At 39.3% G+C, this 27,965-nt stretch overlaps 1 protein-coding gene across 1 annotated transcript; it reads right to left on the minus strand.

Annotated features, from left to right (window-relative positions):
* FAM237B (family with sequence similarity 237 member B) lies at nucleotides 1-27,847 on the minus strand. Its single transcript, XM_059932767.1, has 3 exons — nucleotides 27,827-27,847; nucleotides 1,712-1,794; nucleotides 1-423 (listed from the first exon to the last, which is right to left on the minus strand). The coding sequence occupies exon 3, from the start codon at nucleotides 418-420 to the stop codon at nucleotides 1-3; it is 420 nt and encodes a 139-aa protein (XP_059788750.1). The 5' UTR covers nucleotides 421-423; nucleotides 1,712-1,794; nucleotides 27,827-27,847.
* Nucleotides 27,848-27,965: the final 118 nt, after the last annotated feature.

The following is a 27,965-nucleotide window of genomic DNA, read 5'->3' on the forward strand; positions in this document are numbered from 1 at the left end:
CTATTCTCTTAAGTACACATTTAAATTACCTCCTGTTATCTTCTGTGGAAAATTATACTTGGGAGGCATCACCTGTCTTCTGCCCATTCCATGGGATCTTGAAAGCAAGCAGTCTACATACATGTCCCAGAAATCCTGAGCTATGCTTAAGAAGACATTATAATGTCTAAGCCGCTGGGATTTTTGCAGGAACAACATGAAATTCCAGAAAGAATCCACAGTGTGCTCTATCTTGATTTCCTTGAGATCTATCAGTGTCAAAGAGCAAGCATTCCAGCACTGGAGATCAATGTCTTCCATGATCCCTGGGCTGTTGCTGGCAAGCACCCCCTTTTGAAATTCAAAATCCGCATTAATCAGATTTATCAGCATCATGCAGCCCAGCGGCAGGTAGAACCATCTTCTTGTGGCAAAAACCATATTCTATACAGAAAAAAAAATGAAGGGATATATTTTTAACTTAAAATTATTCAATTACTTGATGATCTGTTTAAACCTAAAAAATTATAACTACTTATGTATTTGGTTTTGATCAAACCTAAAAAATTATAAATACTTATGTATTTGGTTTTGATCAAGCCAAATTTGCCTACTATGTATTTATTGGTTTTCCTCTAAGTTGCTGACTCTCAGACTTTCCTTCGAAAGGATATAACAACAGCTTTACCAACATTCTGATAAACAGTCTTCAGGAGCCACTGAAATCCAACACATGTTTATGAAGTTGTGATAGATTCATTTCATCAAAGACCTTTGGAACTGAAAGAAACTCTAAAAAGCATGTGTTCCAACCTTCTACTTTTACAGATTAGAAAAATTCTCAGTGATACAATTCAGCAAGTTCTCAGGTCTCCTGTCTCCCTATCCAAGACTCCTACCACAATACATTTCAACCAAGAGGATCAAAATGCAGCCCTTTCTACAGGTAACCATAAAAAAAGGTGTGTGTGTTTTTTTAAAATTGACGCTTTCCAATCTATCAAGCGTTGGATGCTCAAGCACCGTTTTGGGTTTCAAAGTTACTGATGAAATTTATTCATTGAAAAAATATTCGTTATGCACTGATATCTGGTGGATCCCTGGCTTTTCTCAGGTTGTTCAGGAGCTGGTTAGAGAAGATTAACATACATACACAAAGGAGCACGAAGACAATAAAAGTGATATAAGCCAATATGACATGGTGCAGCACCAATAACATTCAGTAAAATCTTGGTATTTCTCACGATTCTTTGCACAAGTTTCCCTGAAAACTGATTGCTCAGTAAATCGGCCTGAAGCGTATAGGTGAAGTCAAGGTCTAAATTCGCTTTGAATGGCCCTACCATTCCAGGCTGGCATTGGAAATGCCCCTGACACAACCTTGACAGCCAGGTCGGAGGAGTGGAGCGGCGAGGACAGATCCGGAAGACGGTACTCACCTTCTTCCCCGTAAACCGCTGTCTTCCACTCCCCCCCACCCCCCCACCCCCCAAAAAAGAAGTTAGGTTAAAGAGACAAACCCAATGAAACAAATTTAAACTTAGGTTATTCGGGTCGTTTCACGTTGTGGAAAATTGTGCAGGTTTCCCAAACAGAGCTGACAGTGGCCAAAAGGACTGAGTGGGGCCAGAGAATTTTATTCCCCAAGAATTTCAGGTTACCCTCGGGACCAGGGCGCTCCTCCCGGGTCGGGTCACCTGGACGCGGATAGGGAGCCCGCGGGGAATGGTACCTCTCTTAGGCAGCGGAGGCGAGCGTCCGGGTGCGATGTCCTGCGTGCGCTGCGCTCCCTCGAGGGACGAGGGCGGCTCCTGACTGGAAGGGACAAGAGGTCTCTGAGAGGACTCCCACCCCCTGCCCAGCCGAACCCACCCCTGCAGGCTGGTGACAGGCGGAAGCGGTGCTCTGCGACCTGCCGCCAGGGCTCCCCGGGCGCCCTGAACTCGCCCTAGGGAACCGCGCGGCCGCACCGCGCTCCGGAGCCAAGCAGCTCAGGCTCCCCGAGAGCGGCGCTGCGAAATCTGCTGCCGCCGCTGGGGCCTCGGAGTCAGCCCTGCAGCCCGAACCACGCTCCCTTTCTAGAGACTGAGTGAAGGGGCAGAGTGTGTGGCCGCTCTCAAGGCCCCGCCCTCACCTTGCCCGCCTCCCCAGTCCGAGACACAGGAACAAGGACAGTGTGAAAAAGAGTAAAGTCACAAGAGTATCTCACTAATGATGATAGATGAAAGATCCTAAACAAAATATTATCAAACCAAATTCAGCAGGATTTAGGAAAATACACATCAGTATCAAGCTGGGATTATCCCAGGGATGCAAAGATCAACATATGAAAATCAATTAGTGGATTCACCACAAAAACAAATTGAAGAGAGAAACCATTTGATTAAATGCAACACCCATTCAAGATAAAAAACAATAAAAAAAAACTCTTAGTAAACTAAGAATAGAAGGGAATTTCCTTAACCTCTTAAATGTTATCCACCAAAACCCTACAGCAAGCATCTTTCTATGGTAAATCATTAAAAGTATTCTCTTTTAGAGTCATGTACCAAAATGTTCATTGCAACACTATTTACAATAGCCAGGATATGGAAGCAACCTAAGTGTCCATCAACAGATGAATGGATAGAGAACATGTGGCACATATATACAATGGAATATTACTCAGCCATAAAAAGAAACAAAATTGAGTTATCTGTAGTGAGGTAGATGGACCTAGAGTCTGTCATACAGAGTGAAGTAAGTCAGAAAGAGAAAAACAAATACCGTATGCTAACACATATATATGGAATCTAAAAAAAAAAAAAAAAAAAAAAAAAAAAAAAAAAAATGGTCCTGAAGAACCTAGGGGCAAGACGGGAATAAAGACACAGACCTACTAGAGAATGGACTTGAGGATATGCGGAGGGGGAAGGGTAAGCTGTGACAAAGTGAGAGAGTGGCATGGACATATATACACTACCAAACGTAAAATAGATAGTTAGTGGGAAGCAGCCGCATAGCACAGGGAGATCAGCTCAGTGCTTTGTGACCACCTAGAGGGGTGGGATAGGGAGGGTGGGAGGGAGGGAGACGCAAGAGGGAAGAGATATGGGAACATATGTATATGTATAACTGATTCACTTTGTTATAAAGCCCAAACTAACACACCTTTGTAAAGCAATTATACTCCAATAAAGATGTTAAAAATAAATAAATAAATAAAAGTATTCTCTTTTAAATTAATAACAAGACAAGGATTATCTTTGTTAACATTCAAAAGAATACCCTCAAAGAAAGGTTAAAAAAAAAAAAAGGAGGAGGGAAGATAAGGATTAGAAAGGAAGAAACAGAACTTTTCAGTCTAGTGGAGAGGCAGCAAAGCTATTGGTTTAGCATGGAGCTTAGGGATCAACTGCCTGGATTTAAATCCTGCCTTCTAGGTTCAAATGAAAATTTGTGACTTTGGGCAGTTACTTAATCTCTTTGTGACTTAGTTTCCTTATCTGTAAAATGGGGATTAAAAAATAAACCTGTTTCATAGGGATGTTGAGATAATTAAATAAATATCTGTGAAGTGTTTGGAATAGTGCCTACAAATAGTAAGAATGCTATATATGTGTTTGTTTTTTTAAATAATAAATTATATCCACAGACAAACTATTTAACAAGAGTATTGTAAGGTTTTGTAAGGTGTCTGGATATAAGCTCAATCTAAAATATCCACTGCATCTCTATATCTGAGTAACAAACAATATAAATTAGAAAAGAGATGTTATTTATAATAACAAAAAATATAAGATATCTAGAAATAAATTCAATGAGGACATTAAATCCTTTATGGAGAATTTTTTTCTTGAAAGGCATTAAAGAAAATTTCAACAAAAAGAATGCTAATATGTGGTCTAAAGATATCTATCTTCCCAAAATAATATACAAATTTTCAACCAAAATCATACCAGGGTTAATGAAAAGTTATTCTAAAAGGTATATGGTAGAGCAAAGATCCAAAATAGCTAAGCTTTTCCTAAAGAACAACAATAAGGAAAGGGGACTCACTGGTAATTAAACAGGATGTCATTGGCTCAGGAAAAGAGAAATTAACCCACTGAGTAGATTAGAGAGCCTAAAAACAGACCTACACATTTATAGAGACTTATATGTGACAGAACCAGCATTGCAGATCTGTAAGGCAACAGTGTCTTTTTCACTAATTGAGGCTAAGATGATTGGTTATCCATACAGAGGAAAAAAAAAAAAAAAAAAGGATTCCTGGGAATCCCCTGGTGGTCCAGTGGTTAGGACTCTGTGCTTTCACTGCCAAGGGCTCAGATTCGATCCCTGGTTGGGGAACTAAGATCCTGCAGTGTGGCCAAAAAAAAAGTAGATTCCTACCTCACACAATCACAAAAATCAATCCCAAGTAGATTAAGAATTTAAATGTGAAAAGCAAAGCATTACAACTTTAAGAAGAAATTCAGAATATCTTTCTGATCTTGAGGCTGGCAAGCATTTCTTACACAAAATACAAGTAGTGCTAAGCATAAAAGAAAAATTAATACATTTGACTACATTAAAATTAAATCTGTTCATCACAAGACACCATAAATAAAGATAAAAGATAAGTATAATCTGGGAGAAGATATTTACAGCACATATAACCACAAATGGATTAGAATTAGGATCCAAGATATAAGAATCTTCCAAGGAATCAACAAGAAAAAGACAAATACCACAAGAGAAAACTAGGCAAAAGGCTTAGAGGGGCATTTCATAAATAAGGAAACATAAATAATGAATGATTGAATAAGTATATTCATAACCTCATTGCAAGCAAGGAAGCACAAATAGTGAAAGACCATAATAAGATATGAACTCACACCCATCAGGTCATCAAAAATTAAGAAGTCTAGCAAAATCAAGTGTTGGTGAGCATATGAAGGGTATTAGTCAGGGTTATCTAGAGAAACATGGGTTAAATAAATAGAGGGAGAGAGAGAGAGAGACTGATTTAGTATAAGGAATTAGCTCACATGATTATGGAGGCTGGGAAGTCCCATGATCTGCTGTCTGCAAGCTCGTGACCCAGGAAATCTGGTGGTGTAGTTCCAGTCTAAGTTCAAAGGATTGAGAACCAGGAGAGCCAATGATGTAAATCTCAGTCTAAGTTAAAGAGAAGACCAACGTCCCAGCTCAACAGTCAAGCAGAGAAAGCAATGGGAGGGCCATCTTCGTTCAGTCTGCTAATTCAAATGCTAATCTCATCCAAAAGTACCATCACAGACGTACCCAGAAATACTATTTAACCAAATATCTGGGTACTCCATGGCCCACTCAAGTTGACATATATACTTAACCATCACATGAAACAATAGGTACTCTTACACAGTGCTAGGAGGAGTGTAAATTGGTTCAATTAGTCTAGAGCACAAATTGGTACTATCTTGTGACTCTGAACAAGCACACAGTCTGCAATAAATCTTTTTACTCCCAGGAAAGATCTTGAAGAAACTCTTGTACATGGGCACTAAGAGACATACACTATAATGGAATGTTCATAGTAGCACTCTTCATAAAAGCAAGAAACATGGAACAATCATAATGACCTAATGTTTAACAGGAGAATAGATAAATTAACCATGGTACATTCACAAAACGGGATGTAATTCGGCAGTGAAAATGAATAGACTACAGCTATATGCATTATAGATGAAAAAAGCAAATTGCAGAAGATACCATTTTTATAAATTTCAAAGACAAGCAAAATGAAACCACATGTTCTCTATAAATACGTATATATGATAATGTAATTTTAATGGTAAGGAAGTGATTAACACAAAATTCAGGAGAGTGGTTACGTTTGAGGGAATGAGATGTAGAAGAATGCACAGAGAGCTTCTATGGATGGTAAATTTACTAGTCTTTATGATTACAGTTGCCAACAAATATGCGTTAGGTATATTCTTTTCTACTGTCAAATAATGCATGTTAAAACTTCTAGGATAGTGACAAGACATATTTCAAATACATAAAGACAAAGCTTGGTGACTGGTCATATTGATATGGGATGGAAAGAAAAGAGAACTAACATTTTTGGCATGCATCCTTAGGGGGGTGACAATGACAATATGAAAAATGGAAAGGGAGATTAGTGGGGAGGATAAATATGATTCAGGATGTGTTGCATTAGATTTGATTCTGGATCTTCTGGAGTATCTAAAATTTAGCTAGAACTATAAGTTGAAAGGTCTCTGTTTTGATAGAAAATTACTGCTGCTATGAGAGTATACATTGATAAAAGAAAGTTGAGATGAAGATGGAAGACTATGTCCAAATTTAGGGGTCCATGAACTGCAGACAGAATCAGTGAAGGAAGAAGAGATAGAACAATCAGCCTATACAAGCTCCAGGGTGGTATGATGTCACAGAACCAAAGGGAGGATGCTATGGTCTGAATGTTTGTGTCCTGCACAAAATTTATATGTTGAAATTCTAATCCCCAAAGGTGATGGTATTAGGAGGTAGAGCCTGTGGGAAGTGTTTAAGTCATGAGGGTGGAACCTTCCTGAATGCGATCAGTGTTTTATAAAAGAGGCTCCAGAGGGATCCCCAGCCCCTTTTACCAGGTGAGGACACAGCAAGAAGTAGGCAGTCTGCAATCCAGAAAAGGGCCTTCACTAAAACCCAGCCATGCTGGCACCCTGATCTTGGACTTCTAGCCTTTAGAACTGTGAAAAATAAATTTCTGTTGTTTATAAGCTACCCAGTCTCTGGTATTTTGTTATGTTATCCTGAATGGACTAAGACAGAGGATACAGCTGAAGAATCAGAAGACTGCTATAGGTCAAACACTTGGAGAATTGGTCTTGAAATAATATTTTTCATTTGGCAAAAAGAAGGTGCAGTGGTAAAACTCAAAAGCACATAGTACATTTAAAAATAGCCATGATAAATTCATGTAGAAGCTTAGATTTAACAGTTGGTTAAAGTCAAGTTAATTAATCCATCTAATTATCATTTTATCTACAACAAACCCTAAGTAATAAGCAACTATGTTTTCCATGCCATGTATCATTTTTATTAAAATCATCTTTGAAGATGGTGGAGTAGAAGGACGTGCTCTCATTCCCTCTTGCGAGAACACCAGAATCACAACTAACTGTTGAACAATCATCGACAGGAAGACACTGGAATTCACCAGTAAAGACACCCCACATCCAAAGACAAAGGAGAAGCCACAATGAGATGGTAGGAGGGGCGCAATCACAATAAAATCAAATCCCATAACTGCTGGGTGGGTGACTCACAAACTGGAAAACAATTATACCACAGAAGTCCACCCACTGGAGTGAAGGTTCTGAGCCTCATGTAGGGCTTCGAAAGCTGGGGGTCCGGCAACGGGAGGAGGAATTCCTAGAGAATCAGACTTTGAAGGCTAGAGGGATTTCACTGCAGGACTTCAACAGGACTGGGTGAAACAGAGACTCCACTCTTGGAGTGCACACACAAAGTAGTGTGCGCATCGGGACCCAGGGGAAGGAGCAGTGACCCCAGGAGAGACTGAACCAGACCTACCTGCTAGTGTTGGAGGGTCTCCTGCAAAGGTGGGGGGTGGCTCTGTCTCACTGTGAGGACAAGGACACTGGCAGCAGAACTTCTGGGAAGTAATCCTTGGTGTGACCTCTCCCAGAGTCCGCCATTAGTCCCACCAAAGAGCCTGGGTAGGTTCCAGTGTTGGGCCGCCTTAGGCCAAACAACCAACAGGGAGGGAACCCAGCCCCACCCATTAGCAGTCAAGCAGATTAAAGGTTTACTGAGCTCTGCCCACCAGAGCAACAGGCAGCTCTACCCACCACCAGTCCCTCCCATTAGGAAACTTGCACAAGCCTCTTAGATAGCCTCCTCCACCAGAGGGCACACAGCAGAAGCAAGAAGAACAACAATCCTGCAGCCTGTGGAACAAAAACCACATTCACAGAAAGAGAGACAGGATGAAAAGGCAGAGGGCTATGTACCAGATGAAGGAACAAGACAAAACCCCAGAAAAACAACTAAATGAAGTGGAGATAGGCAACCTTCCAGAAAAAGAATTCAGAATAATGATAGTGAAGATGATCCAGGACCTTTGAAAAAGAATGCAGGCAAGATCGAGAAGATGCAAGAAATGTTTAACAAAGACCTAGAAGAATTAAAGAACAAACAAACAGAGATGAACAATACAATAACTGAAATGAAAACTACACTAGAAGGAATCAATAGCAGAATAACTGAGGCAGAAGAACGGATAAGTGACCTGGAAGACAGAATGGTGGAATTCACTGCTGCGGACAGAATAAAGAAAAAAGAATGAAAAGAAATGAAGACAGCCTAAGAGACCTCTGGGACAACATTAAATGCAACAACATTCGCATTATAGGGGTCCCAGAAGGAGAAGAGAGAGAGAAAGGACCCGAGAAAATATTTGAAGAGATTATGGTCGAAAACTTCCCTAACATGGGAAAGGAAATAGACACCCAAGTCCAGAGAGCACAGAGAGTCCCATACAGGATAAACCCAAGGAGAAACACGCTGAGACACATAGTAATCAAATTGGCAAAAATTAAAGACAAAGAAAAATTATTGAAAGCAGCAAGGGAAAAACGACAAATAACAGACAAGGGAACTCCCATAAAGTTAACAGCTGATTTCTCAGCAGAAACTCTACAAGCCAGAAGGGAGTGGCATGATATACTTAAAGTGATGAAAGGGAAGAACATACAACCAAGATTACTCTACCCAGCAAGGATCTCATTCAGATTCGATGGAGAAATCAAAAGCCTTACAGACAAGCAAAAGATAAGAGAATCCAGCCCCACCAAACCAGCTCTACAACAAATGCTAAAGGAACTTCTCTAAGTGGGAAACACAAGAGAAGAAAAGGACCTACGAATTCAGAAAATGGTCATAGGAACATACATATCGATAATTACCTTAAACGTGAATGGATTAAATGTTTCAACCAAAAGACACAGGCTTGTTGAATGGATACAAAAACAAGACCCATATATATGCTGTCTACAAGAGACCCACTTCAGACCTAGGGACACATACAGACTGAAAGTGAGGGGATGGAAAAAGATATTCCATGCAAATGGAAATCAAAAGAAAGCTGGAGTAGCAATACTCATACAAGATAAAATAGACTTTAAAATAAAGAATGTTACAAGAGACAAGGAAGGACACTACATAATGATCAAGGGATCAATCCAAGAAGAAGATATACCAATTATAAATATTTATGCACCCAACATAGGAGCACCTCAATACATAAGGCAACTGCTAACAGCTATAAAAGAGGAAATCGACAGTGACATAATAACAATGGTGGACTTTAACACCTCACTTACACCAATGGACAGATCATCCAAACAGAAAATTAATAAGGAAAAACAAGCTTTAAATGACAAAATAGATCAGATAGATTTAATTGATATTTACAGGACATCCCATCCAAAAACAGCAGGTTACACTTTCTTCTCAAGTGTGCATGGAACATTCTCCAGGATAGACCACATCTTGGGTCACCAATCAAGCCTCAGTAAATTTAAGAAAATGAAATCATATCAAGCATCTTTTCTGACCACAACGCTATGAGATTAGAAATCAATTACAGGGAAAAAAATGTAAAAAACACAAACACATGGAGGCTAAACAATACGTTACTAAATAACCAAGCAATCACTGAAGAAATCAAACAGGAAATCAAAAAATACCTAGAGACAAATGACAATGAAAACACGACGACCCAAAACCTATGGGATGCAGCGAAAGCAGTTCTAAGAGGGAATTTTTTAGCTATACAAGCCTACCTCAAGAAACAAGAAAAATCTCAAATAAACAATTAACCCTACACCTAAAGGAACTAGAGAAAGAAGAACAAACAAAACCCAAAGTTAGCAGAAGGAAAGAAATCATAAAGATCAGAGCAGAAATAAATGAAATAGAAACAAAGAAAACAATAGCAAAGATCAATAAAACTAAAAGCTGGCTCTTTGAGAAGATAAACAAAATTGATAAACCATTAGCCAGACTCATCAAGAAAAACAGGTAGAGGACTCAAATCAATAAAATTAGAAATGAAAAAGGAGAAGCTACAACAGACACCGCAGAAATACAAAGCATCCTGAGAGACTACTACAAGCAACTCTATGCCAATAAAATGGACAACCTGGAAGAAATGGACAAATTCTTAGAAAGGTATAACCTTCCAAGACTGAACCAGGAAGAAATAGAAAATATGAACGGACCAATCACAAGTAATGAAATTGAAACTGTGATTAAAAATCTTCCAAGAAACAAAAGTCCAGGACCAGATGGCTTCACAGGTGAATTCTATCAAACATTTAGAGAAGAGCTAACATCCATTCTTCTCAAACTCTTCCAAAAAATTGCAGAGGAAGGAACACTCCCAAACTCATTCTATGAGGCCACCATCACCCTGATACCAAAACCAGACAAAGATACTACAAAAAAAGAAAATTACAGACCAATATCACTGATGAATATAGATGCAAAAATCCTCAACAAAATACTAGCAAACAGAATCCAACAACACATTAAAAGGGTCATACACCATGATCAAGTGGGATTTATCCCAGGGATGCAAGGATTCTTCAATATACGCAAATCATTGTGAAACACCATATTAACAAATTGAAGAATAAAACCCATATGATCATCTCAATAGATGCAGAAAAAGCTTTTGACAAAATTCAACACCCATTTATGATAAAAACTGTGCAGAAAGTGGGCATAGAGGGAACCTGCCTCAACACAATAAAGGCCATATATGACAGACCCACAGCAAATATCATTCTCAATGGTGAAAAACTGAAAGCATTTCCTCTAAGATCAGGAACAAGACAAGGATGTCCACTCTCACCACTATTATTCAACATAGTTTTGGAAGTCCTAGCCACAGCAATCAGAGAAGAAAAAGAAATAAAAGGAATCCAAATTGGAAAAGAAGAAGTAAAACTGTCACTGTTTTCAGATGACATGATACTATACATAGAAGATCCTAAAGATGCCACCAGAAAACTACTAGAGCTAATCAATGAATTTAGTAATGCTGCAGGGTACAAAATTAATGCACAGAAATCTCTTGCATTCCTATATACTAATGATGAAAAATCTGAAAGAGAAATTAAGGAAACACTCCCATTTACCATTGCAACAAAAAGAATAAAATACCTAGGAATAAACCTACCTAAGGAGACAAAAGACCTGTATGCAGAAAGCTATAAGACACTGATGAAAGAAATTAAAGAGGATACAAACAGATGGAGAGATGTACCATGTTCTTGGATTGGAAGAATCAATGTTGTGAAAACGACTATACTCCCCAAAGCAATCTACAGATTCAATGCAATCCCTATCAAATTACCAATGGCATTTTTTACAGAACTAGAACAAAAAAATCTTAAAATTTGTATGGAGACAGAAAAGACCCCGAATAGGCAATGCAGTCTTGAGGGAAAAAAGCGGAGCTGGAGGAATCAGACTCCCTGACTGCAGACTATACTACAACTACAGTAATCAAGACAATATGGTACTGGCACAAAAACAGAAACATAGATCAATGGAACAAGATAGAAAGCCCAGAGATAAACCCACACACCTATGGTCAACTAATCTATGACAAAGGAGGCAAGGATATACAATGGAGAAAAGACAGTCTCTTCAATAAGTGGTGCTGGGAAAACTGGACAGCTACATGTAAAAGAACGAAATTAGAACACTCCCTAACACCATACACAAAAATAAACTCAAAATGGATTAGAGACCTAAATGTAAGACCGGACACTATAAAACTCTTAGGGGAAAACATAGGAAGAACACTCTTTGACATAAACCACAGCAAGATCTTTTTTGATCCACCTCCTGGAGTAATGGAAATAAAAACAAAAATAAACAAATGGGACCTAATGAAACTTCAAAGCTTTTGCACAGCAAAGGAAACCATAAACAAGACGAAAAGACACTTCTCAGAATGGGAGAAAATATTTGCAAACGAATCAATGGACAAAGGATTAATCTCTAAAATATATAAACAGCTCATGCAGCTCAATATTAAAAAAACAAACAACCCAATCAAAAAATGGGCAGAAGACCTAAATAGACGTTTCTCTAAAGAAGACATACAGATGCCCAAGAAGCACATGAAGAGCTGCTCAACATCACTAATTATTAGAGAAATGTAAATCAAAACTACAGTGAGGTATCACCTCACACCACTTAGAATGGGCAACATCAGAAAATCTATAAACAATAAATGCTGGAGAGGGTGTGGAGAAAAGGGAACCCTCCTGCACTGTTGGTGGGAATGTAATTGATACAGCCACTATGGAGAACAGTATGGAGGTTCCTTAAAAAACTAAAAATAGAATTACCATATGGCCCAGCAATCCCACTACTGGGCATATACCCAGAGAAAACCATTATTCAAAAAGACACGTGCACCCCAATGTTCATTGCAGCATTATTTACAATAGCCAGGTAATGGAAGCAACCTAAATGCCCAACGACAGACAAATGGATAAAGAAGTTGTGGTACATATATACAATGGAATATTAGCCATAAAAAGGAACAAAATTGGGTCATTTGTAGAGATGTGCATGGATCTAGAGACTGTCATACAGAGTGAAGTAAGTCAGAGAGAAAAACAAATATCGTATGTTAACGTATATTTGTGGAACCTAGAAAAATGGTACAGATGAACCGGTTTGCAGGGCAGAAATTGAGACACAGATGTAGAGAACAAATGTATGGACACCAGGGGGGGAAAGTGGCGGGGGTGTGGGTGGTGGTGTGATGATTTGGGAGATTGGGATTGACATGTATACACTGATGTGTATAAAATGGATGACTAATAAGAATTTAAAAAATAAATAAATAAAATCATCTTCACCAGCAGCAACATATTCATCACCATCCTATCATGATCCTCTGTTCCCAGCATATTCCCATTGTCCCCAGATTTCATCTCTGAGTTATATCGCATCTCTCTTTTTCTCTCTGCCAATTTAGGCCCTGATCCCACTTCAAAGTCCCTTCCATTTAATTCACCCTTCCTTCTGCAATTAGGTATTCGTTTTCACTACAATATTTGGCATCTATTTGTATTTGGCATCTATTACTACATTGGTTGTCTTTTTTTTTTTCCATGAGAACATGTAATCTTCCCTACTAGTTTATAATAATACTATCTTTACTTCATGTTCTTCTAGTGACTGGTATGTGACACAATCGGCACTCAATAAATATCTTTAGCTGATTTCTACTTCATATCCATGATATTCCCTCCACTTAGGGAGTTTTGTCAGCTTTACACAAGGCTCACCCAAGTCTTTCAGAACTCTAGTGCTCCCTGGGAAGACTTCCAGGGTTAGTCAGGCCAGTGGCCTATTCATTTGCCCCCATTCTTCCTACCTTCCAATCACTTAGCTGAAGTTCTGTCACACTTTTGTTTATCCCGTTTCTTTTCTTTTTTTTTTTTATTTTTTAACATCTTTATTGGAGTATAATTGCTTTACAATGGTGTGTTAGTTTCTGCTGTATAACAAAGTGAATCAGCTATACGTATACATATATCCCCATATCCCCTCCCTCCCACCCTCCCTAACCCACCCGTCTAGGTGGTCACAAAGCACGGAGCTGATTTCCCTGTGCTATGCGGCTGCTTCCCACTAGCTATCTATTTATCCCATTTCTTCTGTATACAGCTTGTTTCTCCAGGAAATACTGCCATAATCACACCCCCAGAGAATTCAGAAGACCACTCCACACACAGCAAGGACATGTTGACTAATGCTGAATACCCACTAAAAGAATAATTTTTCAATTCACTGACTTTCTGACTCAGTATAATGAAAGACATTAATTTAAAAACCTATGATTGCAATGGCCTCTAGTAATCCTTAGTAACAATGTATTTATCAAAGTGTGATTCAATGACCTTGGGGAGAAAGAGAGCAGGAAATGAAGTTGAAACAAATAAGTACCCTGCAGAGAAAACAAGCACTAGTTGACTGCTGACTAATTGAAGGGAAAGTAGACATAATTTTTTTCATGAACACAGGAGACAAAGATGAGCAAAATGCTGACTCTAAGACAGGAGAAAAAGTGTTCAAGAGAGAAGTCGAAAAAATATCATATAATCCTTACCCCTGACAAAAAAGACCATTAATAGAAATAGTTTGTTGTCATCATTTAAGAAGAACAAGAAATAAAAAGTTTAACTTAGGTTTGTCTATCTTTAGTTTAGCTGAAACATAGCATATATATAAACATTATGTATTTCAGGATCCTTACTTTACCTCTTTGCATTATTTTTTAGTGGTTGCTTTAAGGATCACAATATATATACTTTTCACAGCCTACTTAGGGTCAATATTGAATCAATTCATGTCAAATACAGAAATCTTGCAAGGTAGGAGTTCATTTACTCACCCTTGCCTGTTTTTGCTAAAGTTGTCAAATGTATAACATCTACATACAGTAAAACTCTATGATACAATGTTATAATTTCCAGTGCTCTCATCCCCCCCCCAACCAAGATCTGAATTTTCATCTGTTTTTATTTCTCTTTAGTGTGTAGAACTTCCTTAGTATTTCTTATAGTACCTGCCCACTGTCAATATATTCTTTTAGTTTTCTTTTTCTGAAAATGTATTTAATTCTTGGAAGATCATTTTCACTGGATGTAGAATTCTGATTTGATGTGGGCTTGTTCTCCCTTCCCCTCCAGCACTTTAAAGATGTTGGTCCACTGTGGTCTGAATTAGGTCAAATTTCGGAAGTTAGGAGCATAATTCTACCCTCACTTCAGAAGCCAGATGTAAATTCCAGGGTTCTCAGGTCACCCATTCTTCTGATTAACTGGCTACAAATTCAGGGGTTCCCAGTACTCCCTAAAGTATTATAATTCACTAGAATGACTCACAGAACTCAGGAAAGTACTACACTTATAATTATAGTTTTATTATAAAGAATGTAAATCAGGAGCAGCCAAGTGAAAAGACCCATAGAGTGAGGTCTGGGGGTCCCACACACAAAGCTTCTGTGTCCTCAGAATGCCTCAACTTCCAGGCACGTTAAGGTATAAATACCAGTCAGGCAAGCTCACCTTAGTGCCCAGAGTTTTTACTGGAGTTTCATTACATAGACTTTGTTGAGTGAATCATTGGCCATGTGCTTGAACTCAATCTCCAGCCAGTTCTGCCCTCTTCAGAGGCTGGGCTCATATCACCTGACTAAAAAAGCCCCAACCCTGTAATTACCTGGTTGGTCTTTCTGGTGTGGCTAGCCCCCATGTTGAGTCATCTCATTAGCATAAACTCAGGTGTGGGCCCAGAGGCTCACCATGAGTAACAAAGATATTTCTATCACTCCAAGAAATTCCAGATTTAGAGGTTATTTCCCAGGAACTAGGGACAAAGACCAGCCAAATTCTTTATTATACAACAGTGTGGTTTTCTTTGTTTTTATCTCATTTCAGGTTTGTTAAGCTTCTTGAAAATGTACATTTATATCTTTCACTAAATTTGGAAAATATTCAGCCATGTTTTCCTTAGATATTATTTCTGCCCATTATTCCTTTCTCTCATCTCCTTCTGGGACTCTAATTACACATTCTTAGAGCTTTCAATATGGTCCCTGAGGCTTGTTCATTTTTACTTCAATATTTTTTCTCTGTGTTCCTCAGGTTAGATAATTTCTATTAATTAATTATTTTTTTCTTTTTTGGCCTCACCATGCAGCATGTGGGATCTTAGTTCCCAGACCAGGGATCGAACCCTTGCCCCCTGCAGTGGAAGCGTGGAGTCCTAACCACTGGACTGCCAGGGAAGTCTCAATAATTTCTATTAATGTATCTTCAGCTTTGCTGACTCTTTCATCGTTTGCATTCTGCTGTTAAATACATCTGGTAAATTTTTATTTCAGATATTACATTTTTTAGTTCTGCAATTTCCATTTGTTTCTTTTTTATAGTTTCTCTTTCTGTTAGATATCCTATATTTCATTCATAATGCACATATTTTCTTTTACGTCCTTGAATATGTTTTATAGCAGGGGTCCCCAACCCCTGGGCCACAGACCGCTACTGGTCCGTGGCCTGTTAGGAACCGGGCTGCACAGCAGGAGGTGAGCGGTGGGCGAGCAAGCGAAGCTTCATCTGTATTTACAGCCGCTCCCCATCACTCACATTACCACTTGAGCTCCACCTCCTGTCAGAGCAGCAGCTGCATTAGATTCTCATAGGAGTGCGATCCTACTGTGAACTGTGCCTGTGAGAGATCTAGGTTGCGCAATCCTTCTGAGAATCTAATGCCTGATGATCTGAGGTGGAGCTGAGGTGGTGAGGCTAGCTAGTGCTGGGGAGTGGCTGCAAATACAGATTATCATTAGCAGAGAGGTTTGACTGCACAGAGACCATAATAAATCAACTGCTTGCAGACTCATATCAAAACCCTATCAGTGAGTGGCAAATGACAATTAAGCTGCATCTGGCAGCAGTCTTTAAGTCAGAATCTGACACTTACTTTAGTCCACGCAGGGCCTGCCCATTATTTTATTTACCACTTCCATCTGTGCCTCTTTCCCCACACTGCACACTTGTCTCAGTCACAGTTTTGGTAAGCCCATAAGTTAACCCTAGCCAAAATGAGTAAAAAACAAACATCTCTAGAGAGCTTCTTTGAAAAGGGGGAAAGACCCAATTATGAGACAGAAGACTCTAAGACTGCCAACAAAAAGAAAGCTGCATTTAAAAGAAAATACCAAGAGTCCTACTTAAATTATGGGTTCATTGCAACAGGTGATTCACATTCTCCAAGCCCGCTTTGTATAATATGTGGCGACCAGCTATTCAATGAAGACACGAAACCTTCAAAACTGCTTTGCCACATGGAGACCAAGCACCCTGCATTAAAAGACAAGCCTTTGGAGTTTTTCAAAAGAAAAAAACGTGCACACAAAGAACAGAAGCAATTATTGAAGGCCGCCACTTCATCAAATGTGTCTGCACTGAGAGCATCATTCTTAGTGACTAACCGCATTGCTAAACCTAAAAAGCCCTTCACTATTGGTGAAGAGTTGATCCTGCCTGCTGCTAAGGACAACTTTTAGGAGAGGCTGCAGTTCAAAAGGTGGCACATGTTCCTCTTTCAGCTAGCACCATAACTAGACGAATTGATGAAATAGAGGATATTGAGGCACAATTGTTAGAGAGGATTAGTGAGTCACCATGGTATGCAGTCCAGGTTGACGAGTCTACCAATGTTGACAACAAGGCAACAATGCTTGTTTTTGTGATATATTTTTCAGGAGGATGTGCATGAGAATATGCTATGTGCACTTTTGTTGCCAACCAACATCACAGCTGCAGAACTATTCAAGTCTTTGAATGATTACATATCAGGAAAACTGAATGGGTCATTTTGTATTGGTATATGCACAGACAGAGCGGCTGCCATGGCTGGACAGTTTTCTGGTTTCACAACTTGGGTCAAAGAGGTTGCTTCTGAACGTGAGTCTATGCACTGTGTCATCCATAGAGAAATGCTGGCTAGCCAAAAAATGTCACCTGAACTGAACAGCGTTTTGCAGGATGTGATTAAAATTATCAACCACATTAAACTACATGCCCTTAACTCACGTCTGTTCACGCAGCTCTGTGAGGAGATGGACGCAGAGCACACAGGTCTTCTCTTATACAGAGAAGTGAGATGGCTTTCTAAAGGTAGATCACTGGTCAGAGTTTTTCAGTTACAAGAGCCACTCCAGAGATTTCTTTCAGAAAAACAGTCACCACTGGCAGCACATTTCAGTGATACTGAATGGGTCGCAAAACTTGCTTACTTGTGTGACATATTCAACCTGCTGAACGAACTCAATCTGTCACTTCAGGGGAGAACAACAACTGTGTTCAAGTCGCAGATAAAGTGGCTGCATTCAAAGCCAAACTGAAATTATGGGGGTGACGAGTGAACACTGGGATTTTTGACATGTTTCAAACATTAGCAGAGATTTTGAAAGAAACTGAGCCAGGGCCTTCTTTCTCCCAGCTGGTGCATGATCACCTATCTCAGCTTTCAAAAGAGTTTGAGCATTACTTCCCAACCACAAAAGACCCCCGAACTGAGAAGGAATGGATCCGCAACCCATTTGTGAATAAGCCAGGTGAATCGACTTTGTCCGTGCTAGAAGAGGATCAACTGCTTGAGACTGCAAATGATGGTGGCCTTAAAAGTATGTTTGAGACAACTTCAAATCTCCATACGTTCTGGATTAAAGTCAAGACGGAATATCCTGAGATTGCCACAAAAGCACTGAAAAGCCTGCTTCCGTTTCCAACATCCTAACTTTGTGAAGGAGGGTTTTCTGAAGTAACAGCAACCAAAACAAGATTACATAGTAGACTGGATATAAGCAACACACTTCGGGTGTCACTGTCTCCCATCACCCCCAGATGAGACCATCTAGTTGCAGGAAAACAAGCTCAGGGCTCCCACTGATTCTGCATTATGGTGAGTTGTATAATTATTTCATTATATATTACAAAGTAATAATAATAGAAATAAAGTGCACAATAAATGTAATGCACTTGAATCATCCCGTAACCATCCCCCCGACCCCGGTCCATGGAAAAACTGTCTTCCACAAAACCGGTCCCTGGTGCCAAAAAGGTTGGAGACTGCTGTTTTATAGTAACTGCTTTAAATCTTTGTCTGCTAGCTTCAACATCTGGGGCATCTCCGGGTTGATCTTTGCTGATTGTCTTTTGTCTCAAAAATGAGTCACATTCCCATATTTCTTGATTTATTAAGTAATTTTAGGTTGTATCCTTAACATTGTAAATGTTATTTTCCAAACATCTTGGAGTCAGTAATACTCTCCCAAAGAATGTTAGTTTTTTTGTATGTTTGTTTGGTTTGGTTTAGTGTGCAATTGACTTAATTGGGCTATATCTTTTGGGCTTGGTTGCTTAAAGTTTGTCCTGTGCAGGAATAGTTCAGGCATCAGCAGAAGATTTATTAAAAAGATTTTAGGATCCCTTCTCTGGATCCCTCCTACCTTGGATCTTCCCCTTACTTTCCAGCAACTATACTTATCCCAAACTCATACCTCTCATTCTTCAAGCCAAAAAACCTGGCGTTTTGCAGCAGAATTTTAGTCAACCTGCAGGGAGCAGACTGAGGCCAGTCCTTAGGCTAGAAACTGAAAAAAGGGATCTGAGTATCTCCCTTCTTACAAACGGTCAACTGCCCTCCAGAATCTGCTTACTCTTGGTCATTCTAAGGATAAACTTACAGTTTATCATTGTTATATATAGAAGGATCATCTGACAAGAGCAACTCATGTCAGAATTCCTCCATCACCCTCATTTTGTAGGTTAAGAAAACTAAGGCCTAAGGACGTGTTTCCTTGTTCATAAGGAATTTATTGGAATTGGGGCTTGCCACCATGAAAGTTGAGTTGTCGTAGTAAGATAGATGTTATCGGGCAATTTCCTTAAATTTAATAAACAAACATCACTAGTTTGAATTCATTGGCGTTACACCCAGTCAGTGTTTATCAAAATTCTATATTATAAAATATTGTAAAATAAATGTTATAACTTTTTATTATTTTTAAAGGACTTGGCTAGCAAAGTGCTAAAAGTAAAAGTTCCTAAAAGATATGTTTTATTGAGGTTCTAAAAACTGTTTGAAACTAGTATATACACCTATGCAAACAAAAAAATCTAACATGAATGTTTATTTCAAAAGCTAAAATAAAAGGAGACCTTCAAGATGGAGGAGGAGTAAGACGTGGAAATCACCTTCCTCCCCACAAATACATCAGAAATACACCTACGTGTGGAACAACTCCTACAGAACAACTACTGAACGCTGGCAGAAGACCTCAGACCTCCCAAAAGGCAAGAAACTCCCCACGTTCCTGGGTAGGGCAAAAGAAAAAAGAAAAAACAGAGAAAAAAGAATAGGGACAGGACCTGCACCAGTGGGAGGGAGCTGTGAAGGAGGAAAGGTTTCCACACACTAGGAAGCCCCTTCGCGGGCGGAGACTGCGGGTGGCGGAGGCGGGGAGCTTTGGAGCCACGGAGGAGAGCGCAGCCACAGGGGTGCGGAGGGCAAAGCGGAGAGATTCCCGCACAGAGGATCGGCGCCGAGCAGCACTCACCAGCCCGAGAGGCTTGTCTGCTCACCCGCCAGGACAGGTGGGGGTTGGGAGATGAGGCTCAGGCTTCGGTCGGATCCCAGGGAGAGGACTGGGGTTAGCTGCGTGAACACAGCCTGAAGGGGACTAGTGCACCACAGCTAACCGGGAGGGAGTCCAGGAAAAAGTCTGGAGCTGCCAAAGAGACAAGAGACTTTTTCTTGCCTCTTTGTTTCCTGGTGCGCGAGGAGAGGGGATTCAGAGCGCCTCTTAAAGGAGCTCCAGAGACGGGCGCGAGCCACGGCTATCAGCGCGGACCCCAGAGATGGGCATGAAATGCTAAGGCTGCTGCTGCCGCCACCAAGAAGCCTGTGTGCAAGCACAGGTCACTATCCACACTTCCCCTCCAGAGAGCCTGTGCAGCCCGCCACTGCCAGGGTCCCATGATCCAGGGACAACTTCCCTGGGAGAACGCACGACGCGCCTCAGGCTGGTGCAACGTCACGCTGGCCTCTGCCACCGCAAGCTCGCCCCGCATCCGTACCCCTCCCTCGCCCCGGCCTGAGTGAGCCAGAGCCCCCGAAGCAGCTGCTCCTTTAACCCCGTTCTGTCTGGGCGGGGAACGGACGCCCTCAGGCGACCTACACACAGAGGCGGGTCCAAATCCAAAGCTGAACCCCGGGAGCTGTGTGAACAAAGAAGAGAAAGGGAAATCTCTCCCAGCAGCCTCAGAAGCAGCAGATTAAAGCTCCACAAACAACTTGATGTACCTGCATCTGTTGAATACCTGAATAGACAACGAATCATCCCAAATTGAGGAGGTGGACTTTGGGAGCAAGATATATTATTTTTTCCCCTTTTCCTCTTTTTGTGAGTGTGTATGTGTATGCTTCTGTGTGAGATTTTGTCTGTATAGCTTTGCTTTCACCATTTGTCCTAGGGTTCTGTCCGTCCGTTTTTTTGTTTTTACTTGAAAAAGTTTTTTTTTTCTTTTTTTCTTAATAATTATTTTTTATTTTTAATTTTAATTATTTTATTTTATTTTATCTTACTTTATTTTATTTTATCCTCTTTCTTTCTTTCTTTCTATTTTTTCTCCCTTTTATTCTGAGCCATGTGGATGAAAGGCTCTTGGTGCTCCAGCCAGGCATCAGGGCTGTGCCTTTGAGGTGGGAGAGCCAACTTCAGGACACTGGTCCACAAGAGACCTCCCAGCTCCATGTAATACCAAACGACGAAAATCTCCCAGAGATCTCCATCGCAACACCAAGACCCAGCTTCACTCAACAACCAGCAAGCTATAGTGCTGGACACCCTATGCCAAACAACTAGCAAGACAGGAACACGGCCCCATTCATTAGCAGAGAGGCTGCCTAAAATCATAATAAGGCCACAGACACCCCAAAACACACCACCAGATGTGGACCTGCCCACCAGAAAGACAAGATCCAGCCTCATGCACCAGAACACAGGCACTAGTGCCCTCCACCCGCAAGCCTACACAACCCACTGAACCAAGCTTAGCCACTGGGGACAGATACCAAAAACAACAGGAACCACAAACCTGCAGCCTGCGAAAAGGAGACCCCAAACACAGTAAAATAAGCAAAATGAGAAGACAGAGGAACACAGCAGATGAAGAAGCAAGGTAAAAACCCACCAGACCTAACAAATGAAGAGGAAATAGGCAGTCTACCTGAAAAAGAATTCAGAATAATGATAGTAAAGATGATCCAAAATCTTGGAAATAGAATAGACAAAATGCAAGAAACATTTAATAAGGACCTAGAAGAACTAAAGAGGAACCAAGCAATGATGAACAACACAATAAATGAAATTAAAAATACTCTAGAAGGGATCAATAGCAGAATAACTGAGGCAGAAGAACGGATAAGGGACCTGGAAGATAAAATAGTGGAAATAACTACTGCAGAGCAGAATAAAGAAAAAAGAATGAAAAGAACTGAGGACAGTCTCAGAGACCTCTGGGACAATATTAAATGCACCAACATTCGAATTATACGGATCCTAGAAGAAGAAGAGAAAAAGAAAGGGACTGAGAAAATATTTGAAGAGATTATAGTTGAAAACTTCCCTAATATGGGAAAGGAAATAGTTAATCAAGTCCTGGAAGCACAGAGAGTCCCATACAGGATAAATCCAAGGAGAAACACGCCAAGACACATATTAATCAAACTATCAAAAATTAAATATAAAGAAAACATATTAAAAGCAGCAAGGGAAAAACAACAAATAACACACAAGGGAATCCCCATAAGGTTAACATCTGATCTTTCAGCAGAAACTCTGCAAGCCAGAAGGGAGTGGCAGGATATACTTAAAGTGATGAAGGAGAAAAACCTACAATCAAGGTTACTCTACCCAGCAAGGATCTCATTCAGATTTGATGGAGAAATTAAAACCTTTACAGACAAGCAAAAGCTGAGAGAGTTCAGCACCACCAAACCAGCTTTACAACAAATGCTAAAGGAACTTCTCTAGGCAAGAAACACAAGAGAAGGAAAACACCTACAATAACAAACCCAAAACATTTAAGAAAATGGGAATAGGAACATACATATCGATAATTACCTTAAATGTAAATGGATTAAATGCTCCCACCAAAAGACACAGACTGGATGAATGGATACAAAAACAAGACCCATATATATGCTGTCTACAAGAGACCCACTTCAGACCCAGGGACACATACAGGCTGAAAGTGAGGGGATGGAAAAAGATATTCCATGCAAATGGAAATCAAAAGAAAGCTGGAGTAGCAATTCTCATATAAGACAAAATAGACTTTAAAATAAAGACTATTACAAGAGACAAAGAAGGACACTATATAATGATCAAGGGATCGATTCAAGAAGAAGATATAACAATTGTAAATATTTATGCACCCAACATAGGAGCACCTCAATACATAAGGCAAATACTAACAGCCATAAAAGGGGAAATCGACAGTAACACAATCATAGTAGGAGACTTTAACACCCCATTTTCACCAATGGACAGATCATCCAAAATGAAAATAAATACGGAAACACAAGCGTTAAATGATACATTAAACAAGATGGACTTAATTGATATTTATAGGACATTCCATCCAAAATAACATAATACACATTTTTCTCAAGTGCTCATGGAACATTCTCCAGGATAGATCATATTTTGGGTCACAAATCAAGCCTTTGTAAATTTAAGAATATTGAAATCGTATCAAGTATCTTTTCCGACCACAACGCTATAAGACTAGATATCAATTACAGGAAAAGATCTGTAAAAATACAAACACATGGAGGCTACACAATACACTACTTAAAAATGAAGTGATCACTGAAGAAATCAAAGGGGAAATCAAAAAATACCTAGAAACAAATGACAATGGAGACACGACGACCCAAAACCTATGGGATGCAGCAAAAGCAGTTCTAAGAGGGAAGTTTATAGCAATACAAGCCTACCTCAAGAAACAGGAAACATCTTGAATAAACAACCTAACCTTGCACCTAAAGCAATTAGAGAACGAAGAACAAAAAACCCCAAAGTTAGCAGAAGGAAAGAAATCATAAAGATCAGATCAGAAATAAATGAAAAAGAAATGAAGGAAACAATAGCAAAGATCAATAAAACTAAAAGCTGGTTCTTTGAGAAGATAAACAAAATTGATAAACCATTAGCCAGACTCATCAAGAGAAAAAGGGAGAAGACTCAAATCAATAGAATTAGAAATGAAAAAGGAGAAGTAACAACTGACACTGCAGAAATACAAACGATCATGAGAGATTACTACAAGCAACTCTATGCCAATAAAATGGACAACCTGGAAGAAATGGACAGATTCTTAGAAATGCACAACCTGCCGAGACTGATCCAAGAAGAAATAGAAAATATGAACAGACCAATCACAAGCACTGAAATTGAAACTGTGATTAAAAACCTTCCAACAAACAAAAGCCCAGGACCAGATGGCTTCACTGGCGAATTCTATCAAACATTTAGAGAAGAGCTAACACCTATCCTTCTCAAACTCTTCCAAAATATTGCAGAGGGAGGAACACTCCCCAACTCATTCTACGAGGCCACCATCACCCTGACACCAAAATCAGACAAAGATGTCACAAAAAAGAAAACTACAGGCCAATATCACTGATGAATATAGATGCAAAAATCCTCAGCAAAATACTAGCAAACAGAATCCAACAGCACATTAAAAGGATCATACACCATGATCAAGTGGGGTTTATTCCAGGAATGCAAGGATTCTTCAATATATGCAAATCAATCAACATCATACACCATATTAAGAAATTGAAGGAGAAAAACCATATGACATTTCAATAGATGCAGAGAAAGCTTTTGACAAAATTCAACACCCATTTATGATAAAAGCCCTGCAGAAAGTAGGCATAGAGGGAACCTACCTCAACATAATAAAGGCCATATATGACAAACCCACAGCCAACATCATCCTCAGTGGTGAAAAACTGAAACCATTTCCACTAAGATCAGGAACAAGACAAGGTTGCCCACTCTCACCACTGTTATTCAACATAGTTTTGGAAGTTTTAGCCACAGCAATCAGAGAAAAAAAAGAAATAAAAGGAATACAAATTGGAAAAGAAGAAGTAAAGCTGTCACTGTTTGCAGATGACATGATACTCTACATAGAGAATCCTAAAGCTGCTACCAGAAAACTACTAGAGCTAATCAATCAGTTTGGTAAAGTAGCAGGATACAAAATTAATGCACAGAAATCTCTTGCATTCCTATACACTAATGATGAAAAATCTGAAAGAGAAATTAAGGAAACACTCCCATTTACCACTGCAACAAAAAGAATAAAATACCTAGGAATTTCTACCTAAGGAGACAAAAGACCTGTATGCAGAAAATTATAAGACACTGATGAAAGAATCTGAAGATGATACAAATAGATGGAGAGATATACCATGTTCTTGGATTGGAAGAATCAACATTGTGAAAATGACTCTACTACCCAAAGCAATCTACAGATTCAATGCAATCCCTATCAAACTACCACTGGCATTTTTCACAGAACTAGAACAAAAAATTTCACAATTTGTATGGAAACACAAAAGACCCCGAATAGCCAAAGCAATCTTGAGAATGAAAAATGGAGCTGGAGGAATCAGGCTCCCTGACTTCAGACTATACTACAAAGCTACAGTAATCAAGACAGTATGGTACTGGCACAAAAACAGAAACATAGATCAATGGAACAGGATAGAAAGCCCAGAGATAAACCCACGCACATATGGTCACCTTATCTTTGATAAAGGAGGCAAGCATATACAGTGGAGAAAAGACAGCCTCTTCAATAAGTGGCGCTGGGAAAACTGGACAGGTACATGTAAAAGTATGAAATTAGAACACTCCCTAACACCATACACAAAAATAAACTCAAAATGGATTAAAGACCTAAATGTAAGGCCAGACACTATCAAACTCTTAGAGGAAAACATAGGCAGAACACTGTATGACATAAATCACAGCAAGATCCTTTTTGACCCGGTTCCTAGAGAAATGGAAATAAAAACACAAATAAACAAATGGGACCTAATGAAACTTAAAAGCTTCTGCACAGCAAAGAAAACCATAAACAAGACCAAAAGACAACCCTCAGAATGGGAGAAAATATTTGCAAATGGAGCAACTGAGAAAGGATTAATCTCCAAGATTTACAAGCAACTCATGCAGCTCAATAACAAAAAAACAAACAACCCAATCCAAAAATGGGCACAAGACCTAAATAGACATTTCTCCAAAGAAGATATACAGATTTCCAACAAACACATGAAAGAATGCTCAATATCATTAATCATTAGAGAAATGCAAATCAAAACTACAATGAGATATCATCTCACACCGGTCAGAATGGCCATCATCAAAAAATCTAGAAACAATAAATGCTGGAGAGGGTGTGGAGAAAAGGGAACACTCTTGCACTGTTGGTGGGAATGTAAATTGATACAGCCACTATGGAGAACAGTATGGAAGTTCCTTAAAAAACTAAAAATAGAACTACCATATGACCCAGCAATCCCACTACTGGGCATATAACCTGAGAAAACCATAATTCAAAAAGAGTCATGTACCAAAATGTTCATTGCAGCTCTATTTACAATAGCCAGAACATGGAAGCAACCTAAATGTCCATCATCGGATGAATGGATAAAGAAGATGTGGCACATATATACAATGGAATATTACTCAGCCATAAAAAGAAATGAAATGGAGTTATTTGTAGTGAGGTGGATGGAGTTAGAGTCTGTCACACAGAGTGAAGTAAGTCAGAAAGAGAAAAACAAATACAGTATGCTAACACATATATATGGAATCTAAGGGGAAAACAAAAAAAGGTCATGAAGAACCTAGTGGCAAGACGGGAATAAAGACACAGCCTACTAGAGAATGGCCTGAGGATATGGGGAGGGGGAAGGGTAAGATGTTACAAAGTGAGAGAGTGGCATGGACATATATACACTATCAAACGTAAAATAGATAGCTAGTGGGAAGCAGCCGCATAGCACAGGGAGATCAGCTCTGTGCTTTGTGACCACCTAGAGGGGTGGGATAGGGAGGGTGGGAGGGAGGGAGATGCAAGAGGGAAGAGATATGGGAACATATGTATATGTATAACTGATTCACTCTGTTATAAAGCAGAAACTAACACACCATTGTAAAGCAATTATACTCCAATAAAGATGTTAAAAAAAAAACACGAAATTAATACTAAAATATCTGGGAGCTCTGCAGTAACCAAATGAAAGATTTAGTGCTGTTGCAAGAACTAGACTGAATGAATAAATGAATTGAGAGGCCAAAAGGAATTATTACCGATTTAATTTTTTTAATGTATATCTCTATTAAGTGTCTATGACCCTTAAGAAAGGTTCAAAAAACTGTATATATTTTATACTCTATAAAACTCTTTTTTTTTAAACATCTCTATTGGAGTATAATTGCTCTACAATGGTGCGTTAGCTTCTGCTGTATAACAAAGTGAATCAGCCATACATATACACATATCCCCATATCCCCTCCCTCTTGCGTCTCCCTCCCTCCCACCCTCCCTATCCCACCCCTCTAGGTGGTCACAAAGCACCGAGCTGATCTCCCTGTGCTATGTAGCTACTTCCCACCAGCCATCCATTCTATTTTTGGTAGTTATACTCTATAAAACTCTTGAACAAAATGAGTTCTCAATAAACTTCATTTCCAACCATAGCCTCCAATAAGTTATGTGTTCTGCACCATCTCAGAGTGTATTCTCTGCCATGAGTCTAAGTAGGCTATATAATGACTGCAATGTGTACAAATGCTGTTCCATTCCAAAGCTGTAGCTTACCATGTACAGAATGATAGTCTAACACACATGCCTAGGACAATGATTTACATATTCTTACAATACCTTTTTCTAGAAGAGAATATTTTAACTGATTAATTTATGATGTGGTAGTAATAAAGACAAAATAATACAGGAATAAGCTAATATAAACATTAATTTCCTTATTTTTAATTACTATTCAAATTATCTAAGAATTCTATTTGTTAGTAAGTGGTTACTGCTTTATGAAATATCAGTAATAAGTAACAAAGAAAATGGTTTAGGTAAATGAGAACTCAATACACTACCAACTTTCCTGCTGCATGAGTACTCTTGTTTTGGAGAAGCAGAAGTATCATTACAAAGGCCCTTCTGATAATTCCACTGCCATTCTTATACCTGTAGATGATTAAAAGAAAGAATAAAAAAGAGAGCACTCAATGACTC

Source organism: Balaenoptera ricei, chromosome 9 (genome assembly GCF_028023285.1).
Source record: "Balaenoptera ricei isolate mBalRic1 chromosome 9, mBalRic1.hap2, whole genome shotgun sequence".
Classification (NCBI taxonomy): domain Eukaryota; kingdom Metazoa; phylum Chordata; class Mammalia; order Artiodactyla; family Balaenopteridae; genus Balaenoptera; species Balaenoptera ricei.